Source organism: Cuculus canorus, chromosome 1 (genome assembly GCF_017976375.1).
Source record: "Cuculus canorus isolate bCucCan1 chromosome 1, bCucCan1.pri, whole genome shotgun sequence".
NCBI classification, from domain to species: Eukaryota; Metazoa; Chordata; class Aves; order Cuculiformes; family Cuculidae; genus Cuculus; species Cuculus canorus.
The window spans coordinates 64,773,305-64,797,125 of record NC_071401.1 but is presented as its reverse complement, the minus strand read 5'-3'; the positions used below and the strand labels follow the sequence as shown (position 1 = coordinate 64,797,125).

The window sequence follows — 23,821 nt, the reverse complement described above, 5'->3', positions numbered from 1 at the left end:
TCTTTTAAGGGGCTTCCAGATTTCTAAATGTCTTTTAAATTCTAAGGGTACAGAGAGTTATGCATGTTAAACAAAACCAAAAAAAAAAAAAAACCAAAAGAAAGAAAAACTGAGTTCTGCCTCTTAATGCCACATTATTTTCTATTTCGTCAAAGCAATCATTTTTATACTTAGTAAAACTTCTCCTTCCGCTAAGTAGACCTTTTAACTATGCTTTAAATCAGAACATGTGTTTTATGGCTGAATGATACGCTTCTGAAGAAAAAGGTGGGATATTATAAAGAAAATGTCAACACACACAGCTACAGCAGTGCAAACTCATCAGTGTAAAACCACCCTTGATATTTTGTGCCCTTCAGCTGTGCTAATAAAAGGTCTGCATGTGGAGTCAAGGCAGTAAGATCTCAGCCTTGCATCCATCTGCAAGACTATATCCAAGTTAAATGTCTAAACCCATGTCATTGCTTCATTTTCCTATAAACCACATTTGTGTTCGTAAGAAATAATGTTTCTGGTCTATGCAGCTATAATGCAATTTCTATGCTAGCATCACAATCTTTAGGAAAAAAAAAAATAATCACAGCGTACACTGCTTTCTTCAAAAAATTCCTGCACTCCTCTTATTCTTAATGCTTCCTCTGTAATGCCTCATGATATATTAAGCCTAAGCAGGCTTTGTTTTAAAACCAGCTTCTTCAGCACATCAAAATATGACCCAACTCATGCATGTCTGCTAAGATCTTTGTTTCCTACCACCAAAGTTTATTGTCTCCTGTTGAAAAGACCCTGCAGCTGAAATACACACCGAGACTCAGAGGGGTGTATATTCAAAGCCTACTTAAAGGCAGCACAAGACCTTTCTCCAATTTTATGGGGCTAGGTATAAGGCCTATAGTTCACTGAAGACATTACAGGCCTTCCAAACTATAACGCAATACTCCTTACCCAATAGGAAAAAAAAAAAAAAATTGCAACCACTTTGAACGCTTATTTTGTATTTAGGGTATTTGCGGGGAGAAAGAGCACTTCTGAGTCGTGTGTCTTCCCCAATGACACTGGAAAAAATAATCAGTCACCAGCAGATTTGAAGCTTAAAGAAAAAAAATCCCTAATTTTATCACAGGCATACTGTTATAATTGGCATGCGTGAGCTTGCATTCAAAGAAAACTCATTTGTTAAAGTCAATCACGGAATTTTCAGCCAATTTGTCAGTAACTGCTATCAAGTCTGGACATGATTAGCTTCACTGGGAGATACAGTGTGCCCTTCTATAATGCTTTCATGGGACGAAATTCTAAACCCAGTGAAGCTTGTGAACATTTTGCAAGCTACTTCAGATGGAGCCAGGCCCTCATGGATGCTGCTGTGTGCTCTAGGTTTTTTCTGCTTTTATAGATTAAGCCTTCCTAGGAGAGACAGGCCAACAGCCCTGACAATAAAACACGCTCTTTCTTTCTCCACCAGCAGACAGAAGACGATTAGCAATCACACGTCCCTACTCTGTGTTTGGAAACACTTGACTGGCAGGATCAGTTTGAGGCTAAGATGAGTCGTGATGTGCTTGTTAGCCACTCTAACTTTTGACGAGGGAGCTGGCTCTGTTCATCTAATTGCGGTTGCTGCTCCTACAATGTGGAAACCTGTCTATTAGAAACCACATTTCACAGGTGACTAAACAGCCATCAGATGGTAACAGCTTTCGTTCTTTACTGACCTCCATTCACCACTGCAGCGTATGGGGGAATGGCCCGATACCCAGTTACCAGTCCAGAGTCAAATGCTTCCTGATCTGCATAGTGAATAATAAAATACCTACAACATTTTTCAGATTTGCAATGCATTGTGTTGAAACGTGACTTTGAATCAGCGTCTTCTTGCCTAGGAACCAGCCTCACAAAAGAAAGTCAAATTATGCACTACGCGGTTATGCAAAGTTTGAGGGCATTTTGGACATGATCGTAAAGCACATCACTACATTTTCATACACAGAAGGTATTTACTTTGGACCCTGACCCTCAAACAGAACATCATGGGCAGGAGAGACTTGGCATTTTGTAGACAAAGGATCAGAGCCTTTGCTGAGGGACAGACATGACACTGATCAGACCAAAAGTAATCTTTCCAGTTATAGACTGAAAGGCAACTCTTACTACCAAAATTAAACACAGAACTTAGCATGGCAGAGCTACTTTAATCTGTGGATCCTATAAAGATCCCTCATCAAATTTTACACCCTCCAGACCCTTGGCTCCCGCCATGATTTAATTGATTCAAGAAGCTGCAGAACACATCACCCCATCTAACCTCTGTATCTGGTGGGCCATGTATCTTCCACTCAGACAGATACGTATCACAAGGGAAGAAGAAACTTTCCACAGTTAACCATCATTTGGTTCAAGTGATTTTGTGTTCAGTCCCCAGAGCGCAGTAGCAGTTACTTCACAACCCCAGCTATAAAACACCCTCATCTCAGGTAGTATTTATGCAATTTAATACAATAAACAGGGGATTGCACAAAAAATGCAGTGAATACAACCCCAATGACAACCACAGAGCTATGCAATGAATAACATTTAACATTTAATTTTCATTTACATTTAGATTTCCAAAGTGCAACCTTCCAGAAAGCACAATGCATTAACACGCATGAACAGCTGTAAGGTTGCATCTCCAATGAATGTAGCTGCGATCCAGATCACCACATCCCAGAGCCCAGCTCTGCTTTGCTTCCCCAGCTCCCACTGAATCTCTGGCCATCTTCAGAAGCGTGGAAGATTCAGCCTTTCCAAAATGACTGGTGTTGAAGAGGGCTTTGAAGGCCTGTAGACAAACAGGCTCTGTCAGAACATCTGTCAGGAGCAAGCTCCCAAGGTCAAGGACCCTCAACAACAACACTGGCAACAGCTCCCTGACATTTAACTCTTCAAGTGTTTATCCTCCTGGAAGTAACCAATCTTTGAAAAACATAGACAACAAACATAACAATTTTGGCATGCTTTGTCCTTAAGGCCAAATATTGAAACCCTGTTTCTAGTTCATGAAAAATGTTGAGACCAAATAAAAATAATTCTTAATTTCTTTTCAAAATTGCTTTTCTTAGAGTGTTACTGATGAAGAAAATCCATTTTCTACGGTTGCACCATAGAAAAGACTGAATCTAAACTACAAAATGCTTGTAAGACCCGTAACAAATATCAGGAGTTTTTTTACATTATTCTCAGATATAGTAGTTATAGTCAGCTTCTCACATGAACTTGTACCCTATGTACGACACCGTGAGTTTTAATAAATTCCAGATTTCATCACATGCCACTACTTCTACATTCTTAAAATAATTTTCAAGCCAAATAATATCACTGGACTAAGTTCAATAGCCATTTAGAAACTTTCAGGAAAAAAACAAAATTGCAATTTTTCCATTTGTGTTGTGGTTTGGTGGATACCTAAATATGAAAGACAGAGTTTTATGGAAGATCAAAACATATTGCATACAACTGCATGCAGAACAAATGCTCTGAATTACTACCAGCAAAATCACAATGGAACTGCTTTTAGTTATGCAAATTGGAAATGTAGTGGCGGGACTACAAATGAGAGCCTAAAAAGTGCAAAGTTCAGGAAAAAGCCATGCATGCAGCTGCTCCAAAAATAACCATAGTCAGATAAAAGTCTGAAAGCAATTATTTGGGCCAAATATTGTACACAGACCACTGCACTAAGCTTCCATAATTAAACAAGACAAAAGTTCAGATGGTGCCTAATAAGCCATTTACTACATTCATTATATTCAAGTGCAGCAGTCTAATGCTTGGTAATACAAAAAGGGAAACAATTTAAAGAAAAGTATCAGGTGTTGTAACTTACTTTATTTTTCATTAGTCAGTACCAGTGTTACTAGACAACCTTTCTAACACGCTTCAGACACCTGAAAGGGATATTGCTTAGTGTCAGGAGGAGCTATCAAAGGGTTGCAAACCTTTACTCTGAGAAAGTCAACAGTCTTATTTGACAAAAATTATTTTCTATGAAAGCAGCAGCAAAGCTAGATTTTCCACTCCTTGAACGAAGTTCCTATTACGTCTTTTTTTGCAAAGTTATGGTGTCACAGGGATGCCCAGCCTTTTTGTAGCAGAAACAGCATCTTAACAGACCTTCACACACCAACAGATTTCCCACCGATCTAATTCCCTGGATATGCCTTCACAGTGATCACACAGCATTTGTATACATTTGCAATTTTAATAGTATTTGCAGCAATTTCTTATCAAGATAATTGATATTAAAGAGGTATCTAATATATTTTGGCTTCTTTTAATGCCATTAGTAGATAAATACATGGAAAATGAGCCAACACCATATGCCCAAGTACTCCTCTGTAGACTGCCAGCCAATTGCTTAGCAAATACAGAGAAGTTCCCAAAACACAATCTGAATATTACTGCAGAGAGATTTGCATACAATTTCTGATAGACCAGTAGCATTCCAACAACTTATGTAAAATCCAGCATGCTCCACTAGTAAGCTCCACAGTAACTAAGATACACAGCCTCAATTCACAGTGCAATCATTAGGATGCTACCAACTGCATGCTCTTTTATCTCACTTCACTAATCTGAAATAGAAAAACAACCAAATTCTGTAGGATTACAACTATTTTCTATTTTGTTTTCTTAATTTTAAATCAGGAAATTGTATCTCCTGAATTTATTTATACACAAATCAACCTTTAATCTAAGAGGGCATATAAGAAACATTTTAAAGACTTCAAAGAAGGACAGAGATAATGTGAACATATAACTTTACTCAGGAAGTCCTTCCACTGGGGCATTTACATATATAATTCCAACATCCCTTTAACCTCCTTTTACAAAGTTTTTATAACATTTTCTCTATTGTTTGGCCTTCATTTTCCTTTCCTCGGAAGAAAATGCATTACAAAACAGATGCAGAGGTCTGCAACTTTGTAACAAACCTCTAATATTTTGTACACATCCTCCAACTCAGAATGCGCAATGTGGACAATGCTGGGAAATCCTGTTTTCTGCCTGGACAAACTGTAGAAGAAAAAGAGTTCTCACTACCACATCAGGAGTCGTGGAGGTCCTAAACTCCATCACAGAAGACTTCTACCTACAAATTATTCAAAGGCTTCGCTTATAAGACCTCAAATCCAGTATTTTCACAGCAAATGGTAAGTGGAACTCTGCCCTCTTCAGCAGAGGTGTCTGCGCAGATGCCCCTTTGTTGTCAGCAGCAGAATCAGTGCCAAATACCCTTGGGTTTGAATACACAGGCTGGCCCTTACCTCCAGAACCTTTATTGCAGCTTCTCATTCAGCAACAAATAGCACTTCTTTTCCCAACAGTGCAGCTTCTAGTCTTAGCAAGACACACAGTACCAGTAGGTATCCACTGCAAAATTTCCAGCCAAACGGTATTTCAATCTGAAAGTGCATATGAAGGAAAAATACCTCTAAACTATACTTCAAAAGAATTAAAATAATAATAAAAAGCCCTGTTAAAGAAAACTGCAAGAGTTTCATCTTTAAGTGGAAAAAAAGTAGTAATTCTTTTCCCATATGCAAAAGTCCCACACTATCAAAGCCAGCTGAATTATTTTTATGTGAGTTTTCCAAACAAAAAAAAAGATATACACATATATATGTATTAAAATTACCTGGATGCAGACACCACACCTGGAAAGTTTCATTGCAAAGGGTTAAAGTTCACAAAGTTTGCAAGACTGAAAAAGGAAAATCAGATTGAAAAACGAGCCAAAACCTTAACCTTGAGGCTTGCTGCTGCCTATCACTGAACATTTCTCTCCACGCGAAGAAATGACTAAGTCTTACTCCAAGTTATTAATTAAATTACTTGAAAGAGTAACCTCATCAAAATATTTTCCTAGTACCAACTGAAACACATCACCATGGCAGAACAAACTACAAATGGTAGTTGAGTATTAGAGATGGTAACGTTCCCGACAAAATAAGGAGACCAGAAAGGTGATCTACAGTGCTTATTAGAGGCAAATTCTTTTTCTCCCTTTCAGAATATCGATTTCTACACGCTAAAACGACCGCCTAACTATTTATAAGCACAATCCGCAAAGGCAAATATAGAACTAATAGAATAGCCTGGAGAAGCAGCCCTTAAAAAAAGGTCTCATTTAAATTCCTGGAAAGCAATGCTTCTCTAAACATTATCCATTCAACCTCCCTTGAGCAGGCGAACCCTGCTAAAAACACACACCCTGCCCGCTCCCCGCCTGAAAACTAGGGAAGCAAGAAGCCACTAAGCTTCCATATGGCTTCACGGATGGGATTTTCTCCTCCAGCAGACGCTGCGCAGCACAAACCCTCCTCCTCCTCCTCCTCCTCCTCCTCCTCGTCCCCAGCAGCAATAAAAGTGCTTTCCCGCCGGGGTGCCCCCCTACCTGGCTCCGGGGCGCTCAGGGCTGCCGGGGGTCGCTGCCCCCCGAGGTGCAGCAGCCGCTCCCCACGAGCCGCCGCTCCCCGCGCATGGTGGCGGCCGCCGCACGCACAAAGCGCGCCGGGGCGCGGGCGGCACCCCCGGATCGCAGCGGCACCAGCGCCGGGGAGGTGACACGCGGGGCAGCGGCGCCGCGGCACCGCCTCCTCCTCCCCCCACACCCCGTTATCCCCTCGTTTGGGTTTTTTTTCCCCAACCCCCGGGAGACGCCTCCCCCCCTCCTCCTCCTCCGCCCCGGGGAGCATCCCCCGCGCCGGGATGGGGGCCGTCCCCGTTACCTCGCTGCGGCCGGGGGTGCCCCGGGGCCGCGCCGCGCTGCCCCGGCTCATTGTTCGCGAAGGGCAGCGGCGGGCGGGGCGGCCCCGGCGGGAGGGGCGGGCGCTGCGGGGGGAGGGGGGAGAGCCTCACCTTCCCCGGCGTGGGCAGGGGCATGGAGGCGGCGGGGCATCGTCCCCGCGTGGGGGTGGAGGAGGCGGGGCGCCCACCCTGTGTGGGTATGGAGGCGGTGGGGATGGGGGCGGTGGGGATGGAGGCATCGGGGCACTTTCACCGCGTGAGGATGGAGGCGGAGGAGCATCTTCTCCGTGTGGGCACAGCGCGTGGGGATGGAGGCATCGGGGCACCTTCCCTGCGTGGGGATGGAGGCAGCGCTGCATCTTCTCCGTGTGGGCGGGGTGCGTGGGGTTGGAGGCAGCCGGGCACTTTCCCTGCGTGGAGCTGGAGCAGAGAGGCACCTTCCTCGTGTGGGGGGACTGCATGGGGATAGAGTCATCGGGGCACTTTCCCCGCGTGGGGATGGAGGGAGCGCTTCATCTTCCCCGCGTGGGGATGGAGGCCGTGGCGATGAAGGCATCGGGCACTTTCCCCGCGTGGGGCTGGAGGCAGTGGGGCTGGAGGCACCGGGACAGTTTCCCCGCATGGGGATGGGGGCAGTGGGGGTGGAGGCAGTGGGGATGGAGGCATCGGGGCACCTTCCCTGCGTGGGGATGGAGGCAGTGGGGGTGGAGGCTTCGGGGCACTTTCCCTGCGTGGGGATGGAGGCAGTGGGGATGGAGGCAGTGGGGATGGAGGCAGTGGGGATGGGGGCATCGGGGCATTTTCCCCGCGTGGGGATTGAGGCAGTGAGAATAGAGGCAGTGGGGATGGAGGCAGTGGGGGTGGCGGCATCGGGGCACTTTCCCCGCGTGGGGATGGAGGGAGCGTTGTATCTTCTCCGCGTGAGGGGAGTGGGTTGGCATAGTGGCGGCGGGGGACCTTCCCCGCTTGGGGCTGGGGGCGGCAAAGCATCTTCCCCCGGCGCTGCCAGGGGGCGCGGGGCTGCGCGGGGCTGGGGGCGGCGCTGCGCACCTTGGCGGGAGGGTGTTTGTGCTGGAGAAGTTCAAAGCCAGAGGGAAGGGTGGAAGCTGAGCGGACGGGCCGGGGGGGCTTCTCCCCTGGCGTCCCCTTGCCCTGCCGAGCACGGGAAGCCGCGCCGGTGCAGAAAGTTGCAGGCACGGTGCTTTGCTGAGCTCTGCCCCGGGAGCCGGGACGATGGGGCTCTCGCACCCGCGCGGCGTGGGAGCAGCGCAGCCGGCTTCGGCCCTTTAAGATCAGGCTCCGTTAATTAGAGAAATATTTTAAGCTTAAAGGTCTCCTGAGAAGAAACGCATTAACTCGCTCATAAAGCGGCTCGAAAAAAAAACCAATGCAACACAGGGCTGGTAGAAGCGGCGAGCACAAAGGAAACGAGAGATCAAATAGATGCTAAAGGAACTGCGGTAAATTCTCCCTCAAGCCGCTGGACCCAAACGATGCTCATCGCCCCCGTCGGGCTTTCAGCGTCTCTCCGGCGGTACAGAGAAAGAGAAATGTTTGCAGTGCAATCGTTGCCACCCTTTCTCAGCTTGCTGAGGAGCTAAAAATATCTTAAAGCATATTTTGTTGTCTTTGTTCAGATTGAATAGGAGTTTACTTTGCAAATAGTCTAAGTCAGTCTTGGTTCGCAAATAATCGGTACGGTGATAGATAACCTTTATTGTGTTGAACCTATGGTCTGAGTTAAGCATCCCTGTAAATGCATCTGAGACTGTAGCTTCTTTGTGCCCCTATTTGTAAAGTAAAGTGTAAGATGAGTGGAACGACGTGCCTGCAGAAGGCATTGACTTCAAAGTGAAACAAGCATGGTAAAATAAAACCAATTATTACTAAAGCAAAATTGTCTAAATTAAGAGGTAACATCTTGGAAATAGAAGAAAAATCAGGAAGATGTGAAAGATAAAACACCATTAAGAATGGGTTAACAGTTTAAAAAATATGATCGTTGAGATAACACTCCATGTCAAAAGCAATTTATGATTGTAAATCCCAGAGAAGCCCATCCATTTACTTATTCCATTTAACTGAGAAGTTTCATGACTTGCAAAGAAATTAATGAATAAAAATAACACTTCTCCCCTCAGCCTAGGACATTGTGAAAACAAATTTCAAACCTAGAGCTAATTTCTTCAAAAATATAAAAATCCTCATTTATCAATGTCATATGATGTGATACAAATGGGTTTTCCTACATACATGTGATAAAGGCAGAAAAAAATCTATTGAAAGGGGTTGTGATGTAGACATATCCACAGATTGGTTCTATGGGCACACTGCTGCTTGAGGCATAGCCTAGTATAGCATTCATTCGACAATCTGAATTTATAAACATAATTAGCATTTAAGAGATGAATATTTTTCCAGTATTTTTTTGCCTAGGCTTGCTGCATCTGTCTATAAAATGATGCGCTGGCTCATGCAATAAAACCATAAGCACATGTTTTAGGAAATGGAAGGTAGGTACCACTTAATCAGTTTTTTAATGTATTTAATTAATTTTAAAGTAGGAATCTAGATTCGTAGAACTCTACAGACTTTTCCATCTGTTACTATTTTAAAACGTGCTGTTCTTTAGTAGGCTCATTTTTAATATACCAGTGAAATAGAATTCCAATTTGGAATAGAATGTAAATGAATAGCATAAATTAAGTGATTACTACGGGGAAGCTGGTAGCACTAAGATACTATACGTGGGAATCTGAGCTAGTTTAAACACAGTATCAGAAGACCTTGTCGCCCAAATACTCCCCTCTCTCAGCAAAAAACTTCCAGAATGAGTGGTTGGATTGGTGACAAGTAATGCTAGTTGAGCACAATATTTATTGACTGCAGTGGGAGTCATCCCTACACATCTAAATGTAAAATTTATCTGCAGGAGGCAGGTGGAGTTAGTCTGCAATCCAGTAGGGTTTGCTTCTGCCTTTGACATTCTGCTTGGCTTAGACTCTGAACTCTTGAAATGGATGACCTCTACATCCTGTATTTCTGACCAGTGGCTTGATTCTGTCTTCAATTTCAGGGGTTTAATAAGGAACAGCTTTTCTGGAAATCAGGAAAGTGAAGGTCTATGAGATCAGCATCAGGCCCTTGTGATGTCCCAGCATTCTGGGAAATGGTTTGAGATCAGAGGACAAAGTAATTGTTGGCAAGTCCACAATGGTAAAGAATTTAGTTTCAAATGTTCACAGCTTGAAGAATTTGTCTTTTATATGAATTGATAACAATAGACTAAAGTTACACACAGTTGCTGTTGCTTTGTTATTGAGTTTGACTAACGGTATAGGTGCATCTATCACTTTGTTTTGTTATAGTGTTAGAGCAGCGCATATAAATAACGGGGATAAATAACCTAATTTACTATGAGCAAGAGTCACTCTATATTAAAAACTGTGACACAGAGAAAGCTTTTGCCTCTCTTGGAAAAAGTTTAATAACAGATCTTTGTAGTCATCATTTAAACTGGCAAGGTACAGTACGCAATGATCCTTAAAGCCCTGGCACAATCTCATTCAAGCTTTTCAAAATATATCCTGGGCTATTACTGCTCCACTGATATGAAAGGGATTTTTTCCCTTGACTTTACCAGAGCTGTGTTGCACTTAAGAGACTGCAGTTTTATTTCAGAACTTGTCTGATTTTGAACAAAAGAGGTTCTCTTAAGTTTATATTTGTGAGTAAGCCCCCGCAGATCATGCATCTCCCAACTCTCACGATTCCCCAAGATAGTTCTCTTCCATTAGTGCTAGACGGGATGCACGAGGTGGGTTATCGCTCTTTTTGCAAACCCTCAGACAGCCTAGGGGTGCATGCCATCGCTGTTTGGGACAAGGAAGGAAGGACCACACTGCAGCCTGTTTCCTGCAGCACCTGGGAAGGCAGCGAATCTCCTAGATCTTCATCAATGCTGCTGCCAGGAAAGGCTCCTCCGGCCAAGCATCCAGAGGGACCTGCAGCTGTCACATGCCGTGTTTCTCATTAGTGCTTACCTGACTTTCTTTTTTTCTTTTTTAATAATCCAGCAGATTTTTAATAAGCTGGACTTACTTCTATTGGGTATTGTGCACCTCAGATGCATTTTAGTGTTGTAGCTGCTCAGATGCAGGCGTGGCTTTAGAATCGGAGCCTATGTAGCTCAATTAACACTTCTCCCTTAGGAGAGAGTGTGGCCTGGTTTCTTTTTCTCATAGCACCTCGTGGTAGGTGACAGGTGGAATTGCTTCCTCTCCAAAGCAAGCTGTTTCTTTGCCCTTCAGACACATCCTGATGAAATTCTTCCTGACTTGTTGGTGGGGTGGTTTAGTTTCAGATGGGTATGTACATTCGGTTGAGGTCACAGGGCTTGTAATATCCTGGCTGATGGGTGCTGGTGTTTGTGCAAGGTGTTTCTAAGAACTCCTTTAGTTTGCACAGAACAGAGGCAGGGCAAAAGACGGGGAGGGTGTTTGCCAGCTTGGCAAAGATCGTCTCTGAAATAAACGTGTATCCTTTTGCATACGTGTCTGATGAGCCAGCCCAGTTGCAGGCTAGTGTTCATTGTGTCTCAGCAAGGTACAGTAGGGGATGCACCAGGTGTGAATTCAGTGCCTGCCACCAAGTAAGCGGCACTGTCTCTGAAACAGCCCTGGGAATCAAAGGTATAAGGGATACAAGGTTTTTCTAGTTTTCTCTGCTCTTGAGCGAAAGTGCTAACTTACTGCTGACCTGACCTCTATTAATAAATAATTCTTATTTTCAGCGCTGGCTCAGATGTGGAAGCCAGTAAGCCGAGTCACGACCTAATCTTTGCTTTCCTCCCCCTCATGTTTGCCTTAGGAAGGAACCACCAAGTTCCACGTCCACAGCATGGACTTCCAACCACACCACGGTCACTTGTCTATTTACTCGCTGGCACATTCAAGTCACCTTTGTGACTTCTCCTCGTCAAGGAGCCAGATTCATAAGAAACAGTAAAGAGCCTGAGCTATCTTCAGCTTGGATAGTTCTGCCAGTTTTCACATTACTGCAGAAGTCATACGTAAGCTTCAAAAAGTTGATCTGCTGCATCTGTAAACCAGGTGAGTAACAGAGTTGGGACTTCAACGTGGGTACGACATGAGGCTCCCTTCTGTCACCTCTGGTGTTCTGTCCCATCGACCTCAGCTGATGTTCTCCAGCCAGTGTTTTCGTGGCACTGCATAAATATTACAGGCAGAGTCACACAGTTAAAATCACAAACATTGTAAATCGCTGTCCCATATTAACGACATCACAAAGCCTTCACAAGCTAAAGGCTGTAGCATCCTAAGGACATGGGCTGTGAAATGTTCCTAAAGGCTGGCTGCTTTGAGGAACTTGAACAATGATCTCATCCACTTTTCTGCTGAAGCTCTGGAAGTTTCTGTTCATTTTCCCTCCTTGTTATTTATTACTATGAGTAGCACTCATTGGGTGCTATGTGTCTTGACTCCTTGTCAACTTTCTTTCAATGGAAGTTGAGGGTGCTAAATTAATTTGCAGCCTTTAGGCATTTTTTTATTAAAAATCAGTCAGTGCAAAACTTCAATGGAATTAAAAACATGGATATTCTATATATGTAAGTAGAAGTCTAGAGACAGATGAGTTTTGGAACACATTTTACACACAAAATTACTTGGTATTATCTCTCCTTGCACTCTGCACAGTTGTGATTTATGGAGGCATTATTGATGAGCTGCCGTAGGGTGGCTTTTTGGTTTAAAAGGTTAACTGAAATAAACATGGTTTTATGTAGCAGATTTTCGAAGGAAAAAACCGCTGTGTCTGCTGAATCATCAAGGCAGGAGAATGGAGAAACAAAATGGATTTGGAATGACAGCTTTCTCAGTGTACAGTAGGGTACTTCCTTCCAAAGAAGAAATACCTATTTGCTGTCATGGTGTTATCAGAAGGGAGGCAAATATCTATTCACTTGCTGAAACCCTAGCAGGCAGATAGCCCTTTCTGTCCAGCCTACCGGCTGCAGCATGTGCCCACTCAGAGGCAGCACAGCCTGTGCATTGAGAGACTGGGGCAGCATGCAGGGCAAGAATTAACCCCTTCAGGCCAGGCAGCACGCGGTGCAGCAGCAAACTATGCACCTGCTTGGATGAAGAGAGGCCTCTCTTGTTTTACTGTTGCTTCCGCTTCTCTGACCTTCTGCTGACTGTTGTGCAAGTTTGATTTAGGGCCCCTGTAGCTGAAGGGATCTAGAAGATCCTTCAGGCCATGCTCATTGCCGTGGCCAGCCGCCACCTTCATACAGTAAGGGTTTATCAGGTGTAACTGAAGTGTCTAAAAAATGTGCTCTTAACATTTGATCAAAAACCTCTCAAAAATTTATGCTCAGTGCCTGCCTCTGCTCCAAGTGTCCCTCCTAGTCATCTAGCCGCTAAACACGGGCACTTGCTGTTCAAGGTCAAGGTGCAATGTTCCCACAGACAGACTAGTGAATGACGTGCAAACGAGGGCAGGATTCTTAGCCTGAAGTGGAATTGCAGCTTTGCAGAAGTCCTATACACTTGTTTCACCTGGTTAGGAACCACGAAAAGAAAGTTAGTTTTCTGACAGGAATTACTTTATACTTTGAAAATGGGTCATCATTTTCTTGTTGAATTAAAATCTTTCCCAGGAGTTGCTGGGTTGTTGGTTATTCATCGCTCCAGAGCTAGTCGTTGCTTGTATACGGTTTCATGTAAGTTTGTATCTGGACTGGGAAATACTGCCTTGCTTTCTGCTGTACGTAGCCTAAAAAAACAGGACTTGTTCTCCACTGCAGGGGAGTGCAGATAGATCAGTGTAGCAAAGCCATTCTCATCATGTGTACTTTCTAAATGCTTTAAGACAAATAAAGAAATATGAATATTTCTGTGGTTTAATGGTTATTTGCATACATACAAGCTATGCATCATACTTCGAATATGCAAATACCTTGTTTTAAGATAGCTAAAAACACTGTACATGAGTTTTAGCCAATTACTGTCACAAAGCAAGTCAGCAATTTTTACCCTCCACTGTTAATAGGAAGAGTTGGCAAACCCTGTCCCTGTCTTGCATTGGTGTTTTTAGATCAGAGCTTTACAGTGCAAACATTACCTGGTTTGTTTAAATAATAGAGGCAAGCTTTCTGACGTTAATCTGAGAAAAAAACAAACCCTATTAGGCTGGTCTATTTTGTGTTCCCCTTTTCGCAGATCCAGAAGATACCATGCAACTTTATTCTATTTTGCAATGCACTTGAACATGTTGCAGGTACGTCTGCAAAGATGTTAAATATGTTGCTGAAATTGGTTAAATCAAAGCTATTATATGAAAAATGGAAAAGTAAATAGAGGCATACAAGAAAAGCTGTGTTTTGAAATGGTGTCACTTTTCTGCAAGGAATAGACATTGAAAAGACAACTTTAATTAAAGTCTTTATTTTCCAGCACATTTCACAGTTTAAAGATAGTAAACAGTAAGCAGTGTTTCCCACTTGGTGATAAAATTTACACTTTCCCTGGAAAAAAAATAATTAAAACCATTTTCTGGGGGGAACATTCTGCCCCTGTAGATAGTACTGAGTATAAACAGGAGTAGGATTTGTCCTGCTGTCAGGAAGTAGTTGACATTCGAGAACCTGTCACCACAGCTGTAAGCACATACCCTTCCTTCTGATTCTCTTGCCCCAGCTGAATTTGCCCCTATCCTCATCTCACCCAAGTCTTCCTGCACAAAAGTGAACTTTTTTAGCCTTTCTGCACAAAAGTGAACTTTAATGTTTCTCATTTTTTTTATATTCTTGTTGAAGGAAATGGATGTCTGTCTTCCCCTCTCTTTTTCTCCCCTCTGAATCTGCTGGTTTTAGCTTCCAAGCTTTTCTGCAGCTTTCTTGTCATGTCAGTACCCTTCTCAAATTTGCAGGCTGCTCTCAGACAGAAATCTCTCTGTTTATGGCAAAGGGTGAGAAAAAGTGTTAAAATCTTATTGGAAAAGTTGGAGGCCAATGTTTAAGAAGCATTGTTTTATTTTCCCTGTTGTTTACAAGGAAGTGGCTCAGGTGGATGCAGTTCTGGTTCCAGTCTGAAGGGCAGCTTCCATCTTGCAAGCATTTATTTTAACCACACAGAAAAGGTAGCAGAGAGTTGGGAAAAGGGAATTAATATTAGACTTGGCTGGAAGATAGAGTTCTAGTTTGAAATAAAAAAAGAAAGAAAAGAAAAAGAAAATGTCAAGACTTCGTGCTACATTGAGGTGAAACAGAAGCCTTTTGAAAAAGTTCAAGGGAAAATACACTTCCAGAAGAGACAGTCATCAACCTACTTCTCTGGAATGTGGAAGATTTCAGGTGTGTGTTCTTACTCTTCCTCACTAGGAACAGACTAGGAACAGAAAACCATATCCCAGTCGGACACCCTGTGGCTTCTGGCTTACCTTGAGTAAACACTTCTGTTTCCCTCTGGATTGTGAACAACAATCTTGAGCTGCAAATGGAAATTTCATTGAAACTAATGCATTTCTATTTTCATTAGATTGTGATTTTCTGGCACAAATAACAGTTTGGAAAGTTGTTGGCAAGATTGACTGAGCATACAGAGCTCTCAAAATAGAGGGGATGCTTGAAAGAAATATTTGGGTCCAAACTCTATTCTCAAACTCTGGTCTCAAATCTCTGTTCTTATTTTGCCACAGCTTCAGTGGCAAAATAAGGGTGCAGCTGAGGGCAGTGTGCCCTTCAGTTTGCCAGGGAAGTAAAGCTTTTCTCCAAAGAAATGAATTGAATATTGTGTTCCTTTTAGTACAGTGACAATTACACAAGGCTGTTTATTCTTCTTTTTTTTTTTCATCTCATCCATCATTTACAGCTCAGATTTCTACAGTGATTTCACCAAGTAAGTTTACTGTACAATGCAAAACGAAAGTCAAGTTAATTTCGCGCTCTACCCACCTCAGTCTGATTAAAGCAAATTAAATTTTGTGCTAATAAGTCTGAGTGTGTGACCATAATTGGAAAGCCTTGAATTCCTCTGATGGCAGGGAATATGTTTTTTTTTTCCTCTGCATCATGAAAACATTTGAATCATAACATCTGGGAAATTTGAACAAACAATGGTATCAATTTGGGGCCTTCATATTAAGTTTATTCTGTTTCTCATCAGGGACCACAAATACATACGTATATCAGATTGCAGCCCTTGGAGCATTTGGCCCATCTGCCCGCCAGAGGAAGGCTCCAGGAGCAGTGACACACACCTAGTAAGGGGGAAGTGCTGAACATCTGTTTTTCTTCCTTACTTGGAAATCCTCTTGAGCTGAAAACTGGCTGTTGTACGTTAAATAAGTGGACAATTGTTTGACTCTGTTACCAAAGTCTGAACAGGTCAAGTCAGTGGGAAGTGTTGTTAAGGTCAGGATCATCTACCAGCCATTTGGAGAAAGAGAAAAAACTCTGGAAGTAAGAGATGAAAGACTGTCTAGAAGGGAAGAGAAAGCAAGTCAAGGCAGGGCTTTGGTCTAAAGATGAAGAAAGCTTCAGAATGGTAAAGAAAGAGTATGGTGAACTGAGTTTGAGTTCATAGTTCTATTCTATTTATCCCACACATCCATATATTTCTTGCATTTGCTAAAGCAAAGAGTGATTAGAAAAATTGACTCCAGCAATGCCCTCTTGCTCCAACTATCACCTGGTCCTGGAAGAATAAAGTCATAAACCCAAAGTAAAACTACAGCAGGTTGAGTTTGGGAAAATGGTGACTCTAATTTCTGGGATTGTGGGAGATCCTCGTATCAGTGAAATCATGCACCAATGTAAGACCAAGATTCATTTGTAAGAGTAAGAAAATGTGGCCAGTACCTGGCACTAGAGATGATGCAGGAGCATACTGAGATTTAAATATGCAGATGCATATAAATCTTGATAGAATACAGAGAAGCCTAGGGAGTGTCAAACAGAATGGGAGTAGTTGTAAATATTACTGCATTATAATAGAGCATCTACACCTCGTGATGGGATTTCATGGGAATGTATATCATCCATGGGCTACCTCCCTTAGCAGCAGGAACATTGTGATTGCACAGCAACTTTATTAAGTTTGAAAAAAGCCAGCAGACTCTTTAGAAGTCTTTTACAGCATAACATCTTAATGAAGGGTTTGAGAGTCAAAAAGGTCACCACTCACCAAAGAGCTGTTCAGCTAATGTTTTGAAGTTAAGTCCTGCTCTCTAACCCTGGAATCAATGGGAATTTATTATTGTTTTCTATGGAGGCAGGATCTAACTCAGAGGCAGGATGAAACACCTAACTGGAAGAACGACAGCACTATTTTCCTGTCTCTCTATCAGGTCTGAATTTAGTTTTAGCAGTATAAAATGGGCTTCTCCTATTTGTCCTCCGTCTCTCTGACAAACAACCTTGTAAAGTAAACATTCACAAAGCTGAAAGAACAGATTGTACACGGCTATAACACCAACATGTTTTTGGTTTGACTGCCTCGTAATATATGAAAATAAGAGAACAAAATAACTGCAAACAAGACAAGGGGCTGAGCAGAAGCTAGCCTACTTGTACGTCATTTCTATTGCAAAACGAAGCAATGGGGCCTGGGCTTGTATAGCAAATAGTCCAAAATGTCTTCCTTCCCTGCTGCCATGGGAGTAAAATTTAGTCAGGGACTATTGTCTGTATGTGACATCATCTTGAAACAATAGCTCTAAAAGTGGAGACAGGTAATATTCTCCATTAATTATATCCCACATCTGTAAAGCATATACATTGTACTGTGGATAAATGGAGCAACCTTTGGCACGCTGGTTCCTGAATATTGGCAGCCAGATTTCTTATTTACAGTTTTCTCATTGTTTTGTACAGTGGAAGCAGATTGGTCTCTAGCAGTGGATGTGGACAAGTAGGATTTTAATTAGGTATGACTGTGAAACAAAGGAAGGGATCTTGATCTCCCAGTACAGTTCACTGTCACCTCTGTGGAAGGTAGCTGTAAAACCTGGTGTCTGAATGCATAACCTACACTAAGCGCACCAACACTATTGGAGGCATCTTTTTTTTTTTTTTAATTTATTCTATGTATGGAGAGTATTTTTATTTTTATGAATAAAATATATGCATCCAGGCACCAAGGATGGAGTTGCGATATGAGTAGCTGTGGATCCGTTTGGCTATTTGTGATTTGGTTTTGGTGTCTGCTGAGCCTTTGCTTTAAGACTGACAGTTGGCTGCAGAAGGACAAAAGCATGGGGAAATCTGCTCAAGAGACAGAGAACTCGTTTGAAACAGAGGAGAGCCTCAGAACACAGAAAGGATTAAAGGTTTTTTTCTGTCAAAGGGGATAAAATAGAACCCTAAGGACAATAAACAGTGCAATGTCTTCCTATTGATCCTAGCAGTTGCTGTTATTCAGCAGGTTGCTACAAGCCAGTGGTCCTGTCTCAGAGCCTCCCAACCTGTGCCAGGCGTGTGCTCTCTCACACAGCTGCACTGGCTAGAGAGGAGGCTCTAAGTCACACTGCTCTGCGCCAAACGCTCTCACCCTGACCTCACACCCTTCACACTGAAGCCAGAGGACGAGACAAGGATAGACTTCAATTCATTTAGGCTGTGGTATTCTTTTGAGTTGTCTGTTTGTCCTCAATACATAAGTCACAAATTTTCTTGTCATTGTAGCTGGCGCTTGCTATATTGTCAGCTTGAATATTACCAAGAGGCTTTTGAACTGGGGATATAACTGGGCTTTTAACAGTCTGTGGCATAAGGGAATATGCATTAAGCCACTGAGAATATTTCATAACAAAGAAGCTTTTGAAAGACTGCATCATACACACCTGCTGAGAAGCATCTCAAATAACTGAGTTGATGATAGCGGAACGAGTAAAGTTTTTGTGAGAGTGACACCACATCCAGCACACTGAGGACTAGAATTATAATTAATTAATGCTCATAGATGTTTCCTTAGCACAGATGCTATGCTTTTCTGTTCTTCATCCTTTGACAGGGGAATGCAGGGGGAGTGAAACAGTCAAATGCTCTTTCATTTTTATCATGTCCTCTCTTTTTAATGCCTCACACAACTGGTGGTTTGAAGGTCACTTTTTTTACTAAGAATTCTCTGTCACCAGTAATACTTATTTTGTGCTGAAATGAATCAAAATATGCTTATTGTAGGACCCTTTCTAGATCCCATACATCCTCCCCTTGCCTAACAGTGTTTAAATAATAAGATATATTAAATTAATATGAAATTAAAATTTGCCTAGAGTATTTAATGTAGAGCCTTAATATTTAACAACAGGCCACACTATTGAATAAAATAATAGGAATAAAAGTAGGGCTTTTCAGGTGGTTTTGCAGTAGAGTCAGCATGGGTAACATCTGATGAGACTCCACAATCACTTTTCTCCCACACAGATTCATGGAAACCCTCACAGCCAAACACAATTGCATACATCTCTTTTTTGATCTGTGTGTAGGCTATTACTGTGGAAGTGGAAAAGCTGCATACATAAACCACTCACTGCCCTACCTGCAGTAACAGAGCCACAAGTCATTGCTTGGATGCATCCATTTGAATTTTTACTAGTTATTTCATTTTGATGAAAATATATTCCTGCCAGCAAAAAAGGAACAATTCTCTGTGGCAAACTCTCATGACTAACTCTATATAGCAGACAACTCTCTGTGGGACAACTCTCCACAGGACAGCGCTCAACTGGACAGTTCTACATGGCTGACTCTCTGCTGAGACAATTTTACGAAGGGAAAGAGGGTTAGCGGCTCCGTGCATAGAGTTGTCCCTTTGGACAGTTGACTGTGTAGTGTTGTTCCATGGAGAGCTGGCTGTGTAGAGTTGCACCGTGGGGAGCTGGCCAAGAAGCCTTGTCCTAGATGCCATTCAGCATCCCACTGAGACCCAATCTTCAACCGACATTAGTGTTAGCAAGATTTCTGAAAGGTAAGGTAAAAACTTGGTGAGATAAATTGCCATCCCTAATATCTTTTTAAGCTGAACATGCAACAAAAGTAGCACGTCTTGCTGCCAATTTCTTAGGGTTATCCTAAACAGAAAGGGCAGGACAAAGGTATTTTACTCTGATCATGTGCTTGTTCCTTTCACAGAATCATAGAATAGTTAGGGTTGGAAGGACCTTAAAGATCATCTAGTTCCAACCCCTCTGCCTTTCTTAGCTCTCTGGAGCATGGTGTGGATTTGCATCAATTGTATCCTGGCAACCTGAAGTTCTCAGGTTTTCAATACAGGAATGGCAATTTTATACAATCTGAAAACTGGGTCCATATGTATTGTGCATGCAGTGTGCCTATGAACACACTTAACATGATGATTAGCAGTTCTGTCCTTTATCAAAAAAATCTCTGGTTGACATCTGTGCAAGGTTTGAGAGCTATGACTGCTTATGCACTTTTGCAAGCGTTATTTTGACAGGTACACCGGAATTTGGTTTGGATTTTGCAGTGGACTTCATCCTAGGATAATCTCTACCAGAACTAATATCACCTTACTGACTATGTGATGGGAGTTCTGGTGTGGTCATTACTTTCCTTAACCTCCTTCTTCACTGAGGCAACTTCTCTGGTTTTTTTGCTACCTATGCACTCTTTTGCATTGCTCTCATTTTGCAGAGTAATTTGTTCTTTTACCCTGGCAACACAACTTCTTGTGACAGACGCCCACTGGGTTTGTGGGTTCTCATTCATTTGCTGCATACTGTCCCTTCATTTACAGGTGTATAAACTCCATATAAGATGCATACATTGACAGCTATGTTTTTGATTGGAAATGGATTTTAGCAGTATTTTCATCATCTCAATAGTTTTAGCAATGGGTTTTTTTTTTTTTTTGCTTAGTTTCAGTCATCCTGAATTAATTCTTGTTGAATTTGTCTCAAAGAATGCCTAGTATTGGATTAATTTCATCCCAATCAATAAACACACAATCCTTCATTAACAAACCTTCATAAGCCATTCTATGGGTTCACTTTGGATCTTGTACGAAGTCATTAAATTCATAGCTTGCCAATACTGGATTAGCTTTTGGAGAGAACATTTTATGTTTTCATCTAAGATCTAGCCGAGCAGCATTCATGTTGCTCCCTCTCCTTCCTGCTCAGGTTAATAAATAAATATGTAGTTCCTTCTCAGTCATGGGTTCCAGTGAAATTCAAGCCAAGCTTTGCCTGTTGCTCAGAATCCTACTGCTTCTCAAAAGAGATGGCTTTCTGTCCTACAGTAGGCATGATCTTCAAAGCACTCCATCCTCTCAAGCTGTGTCCTGTCCTTTGGCTCGTGTTGACACTAGACTGAGATGTGGGAATTATGACACTGCAAAATGGGATTATGGCAGTGTGAAGTGCTCTGAAATGTCTTGTTAGAAAGTGCCTATATGAGATCGGTGTTAGAACTGTTTTGCTATTTGCAGCGTTATATGTAGGTATAGTAAAAAACATCAGTGAAATCAAAACAGAGCAGTGACAATTACAATCTAATGAGATGTGCTTGTTTTGGCTGGAGTAGAGGTAATTTTCTTCACAGTAGATAATATGGGGTTATGTTTCGAATTTGTGCTGGAAAGTATGTTGATAGCACAGAGATCTTTTTGTTATTGCTGGGCAATTGTTATACAGGTGCTTCTCACATCACCCCACCAGCAAGTAGGCTGGGGGTACACAAGAGGCTGGAAAGGGACACAGCTGGGACAGCTGACCCCAGCTGACCAACAGGATATCCCACACCATATGATGTCAGCATATAAAGCTTGGGGAAGAAGAAGGAAGGGGGAAATACATTCAGAGTTACAGTGTTTGTCTTCTCAAGTACTTGTTACATATGTTGGAGCCCTGCCTTCCAGAACATGGCTGAACACCTGCCTGACATTGGGAGGTAGTGAGTGAATTCCTTGTTTTGCTTTGCTTGTACACATGGCTTTTTCTTTATCTATTAATCTGTCTTTATCTCAGCCCATGAGTTTTCTCACTTTTTCTCTTCCAGTTCTCTCCCCTATCCCACTGGGTGGGAAAGGGTGAGTAAACAGCTGCGTACTGTTTAGCTGACGGCGAAAGGCTAAACTTTAACACAAGAGATGATATTTTAAAGTTCTTTCCCAACTGAGCAGGTCATTCTTGTGACAAAGTAATGGCTTAGCATCATCAAAGAATTTTGCTTCTGGGTATATCCTGTAGGCAGTAGCTGTGCCTTTATAAAAAACATCCAGTGAGAAGAACAGCACCATTTTCCTGCTGATCTGCTCATCTTCATAGCATAACAATTGAAAATAGGCATATTAAGAAGAACTGAGCGGACCTCGTGAAGTGATTTACAATAGTGTCATGGAATGACTCCAAGTAATGTCACAAACTGAGCATATGGTAACCGTTCAACTCTTACTGTAAGATTTCAGACATAAACTAAAAAAGAAACCAAAAAAAGTGGTTTTATTCTAGCCATTAATTATAAGTGAAGCAGTGTATTAGAACATTAGCATGACATGATAATCAACATAACAGCAACACAAATTATAATGTGTTGCTAATTACTAAACTTGGACAACATTTTGAAATGGGCTTTCATGCTTTAGGAACCAGAGCCAGGATAACGTGGGCATTGGTTGGACTTAATGATTATAGAATCATAGAATGGTTTGGGTTGGAAGGGACCTTAAAGATCATCCACTTCCAAACCCCTGACAGGGACAGGGACACATCCCACAAGACCAGTCTGCTCAAGGCCCCAACCAGCCTGGCCTTGAACACTTCCAGGGATGGGTCATCCACAGCTTCCCTGGGCAACCTGTGCCAGTGCCTGACCACCCTCATTATGAAGAATTACTTCCTAATGTCTAATCTAAATCTTCCCCCTTCCGATTTAAGGCCATCCCTCCTCATCCTGTTGCTACAAGCCCTTGAAAACCGTCCCTCCCCAGCTTTCCTGAAGCCCCTTCAGGTACTGGAAGGTCTCTATAAGGTCTCCCCAGAGCCTTCCCTTCTCCAGGCTGAACAACCCCAACTCTCTCAGTCTGTCCTTGTAGCAGAGCTGCTCCAGCCCTCTGATTATCTTCGTGACCCTCCTCTGGAACCATTCCAACTGTTGCATATCCTTCTTAAGTTGGGGATTCCAGAACTGGATGCAACACTTCAGGTGGGGTCTCACGAGAACAGAGTAGAGGGGAGAATCACCTCCTTTGACCCGCTGTCCATGCTTCTTTTCATCCAGCCTTAACTATTCTGTGATTCCATGATTCTACAATTCTGCATCTCACTGAAAGTTGCTAAAGAAATGTTGAGAAAGCTATTCCACACTTTCTTTGCCTTAAAAGAACCCTTGGCCCTTAACTTTTCATTTGGTGTTAACTAATGCTGTAGCTTTAACTGAGATTATTAGTTGGTTTCTCCTGAGCTTCTGAATGTGTATGAGTGTTTATCACAGCCTGTAAAGTCCTACAGAAGTTCCCAGGGATGGCACTGTCCTGTGGCATGGTCCTTCCAACTCCATATTCCCTAGGAAGTCTGACATATTTAAACCACTGGTTACAGTTTCACCACTAGATGGGAGCATTGGTTATTTAGCCTTTGCTTTGAAGTGGTGTTCTTCCAGCCTTGAAAATCATATTTCCTCTTGACTCTTGTAACAAACTTGCATGAGGCCTGAACCCACCCCCATCACTGCACAGCACACTGAAGAAACACTTGCTAATACCCGTCTCTAGAGGACATCCCTCTCGGCTGATGCCCTGAGTGACCAGCATTCAAAAGTGGTAGCTGCTGCTTAGGATGGAAGCATTCAGTTGCTCCCCAAGTACTGAGGGATGTGCTGGGAACCGCAAAAACATCACAGCAAGCTTGATTTGTGGCCTATTGTTTTATTGGGAAGTGGAGCATCTGTAGTTTAGCAATTGTCTTAAAATCACTCAGATGATCAGAGAAAAGTGAAGGTAAAACGAATGATGGACTTGACTTTTTTAGTCCAAAAACCAGTGGTGGA

General features: G+C 42.5%; 1 protein-coding gene across 7 annotated transcripts in view; it reads right to left on the bottom strand.

Annotated features, from left to right (window-relative positions):
* The window catches only part of ST6GAL2 (ST6 beta-galactoside alpha-2,6-sialyltransferase 2), a 176,616-nt gene that overhangs the window by 45,531 nt on the left and 107,264 nt on the right, over window positions 1-23,821 (bottom strand). For 2 of the 7 annotated variants that reach the window (XM_054084994.1, XM_054085049.1), the window contains exon 1: window positions 6,771-6,874. The exons of 1 other annotated variant lie outside the window; for it this stretch is intronic. In XM_054084994.1, the coding sequence (XP_053940969.1) occupies window positions 6,771-6,821 (51 nt within the window). In that variant the 5' untranslated portion in view covers window positions 6,822-6,874. Of the gene's footprint in view, window positions 1-5,306; window positions 5,445-5,677; window positions 5,744-6,436; window positions 6,578-6,770; window positions 6,875-23,821 lie in introns of those variants that run through there. 4 more of the 7 variants (XM_054085009.1, XM_054085024.1, XM_054085001.1 and 1 more) reach the window with 4 other exon arrangements.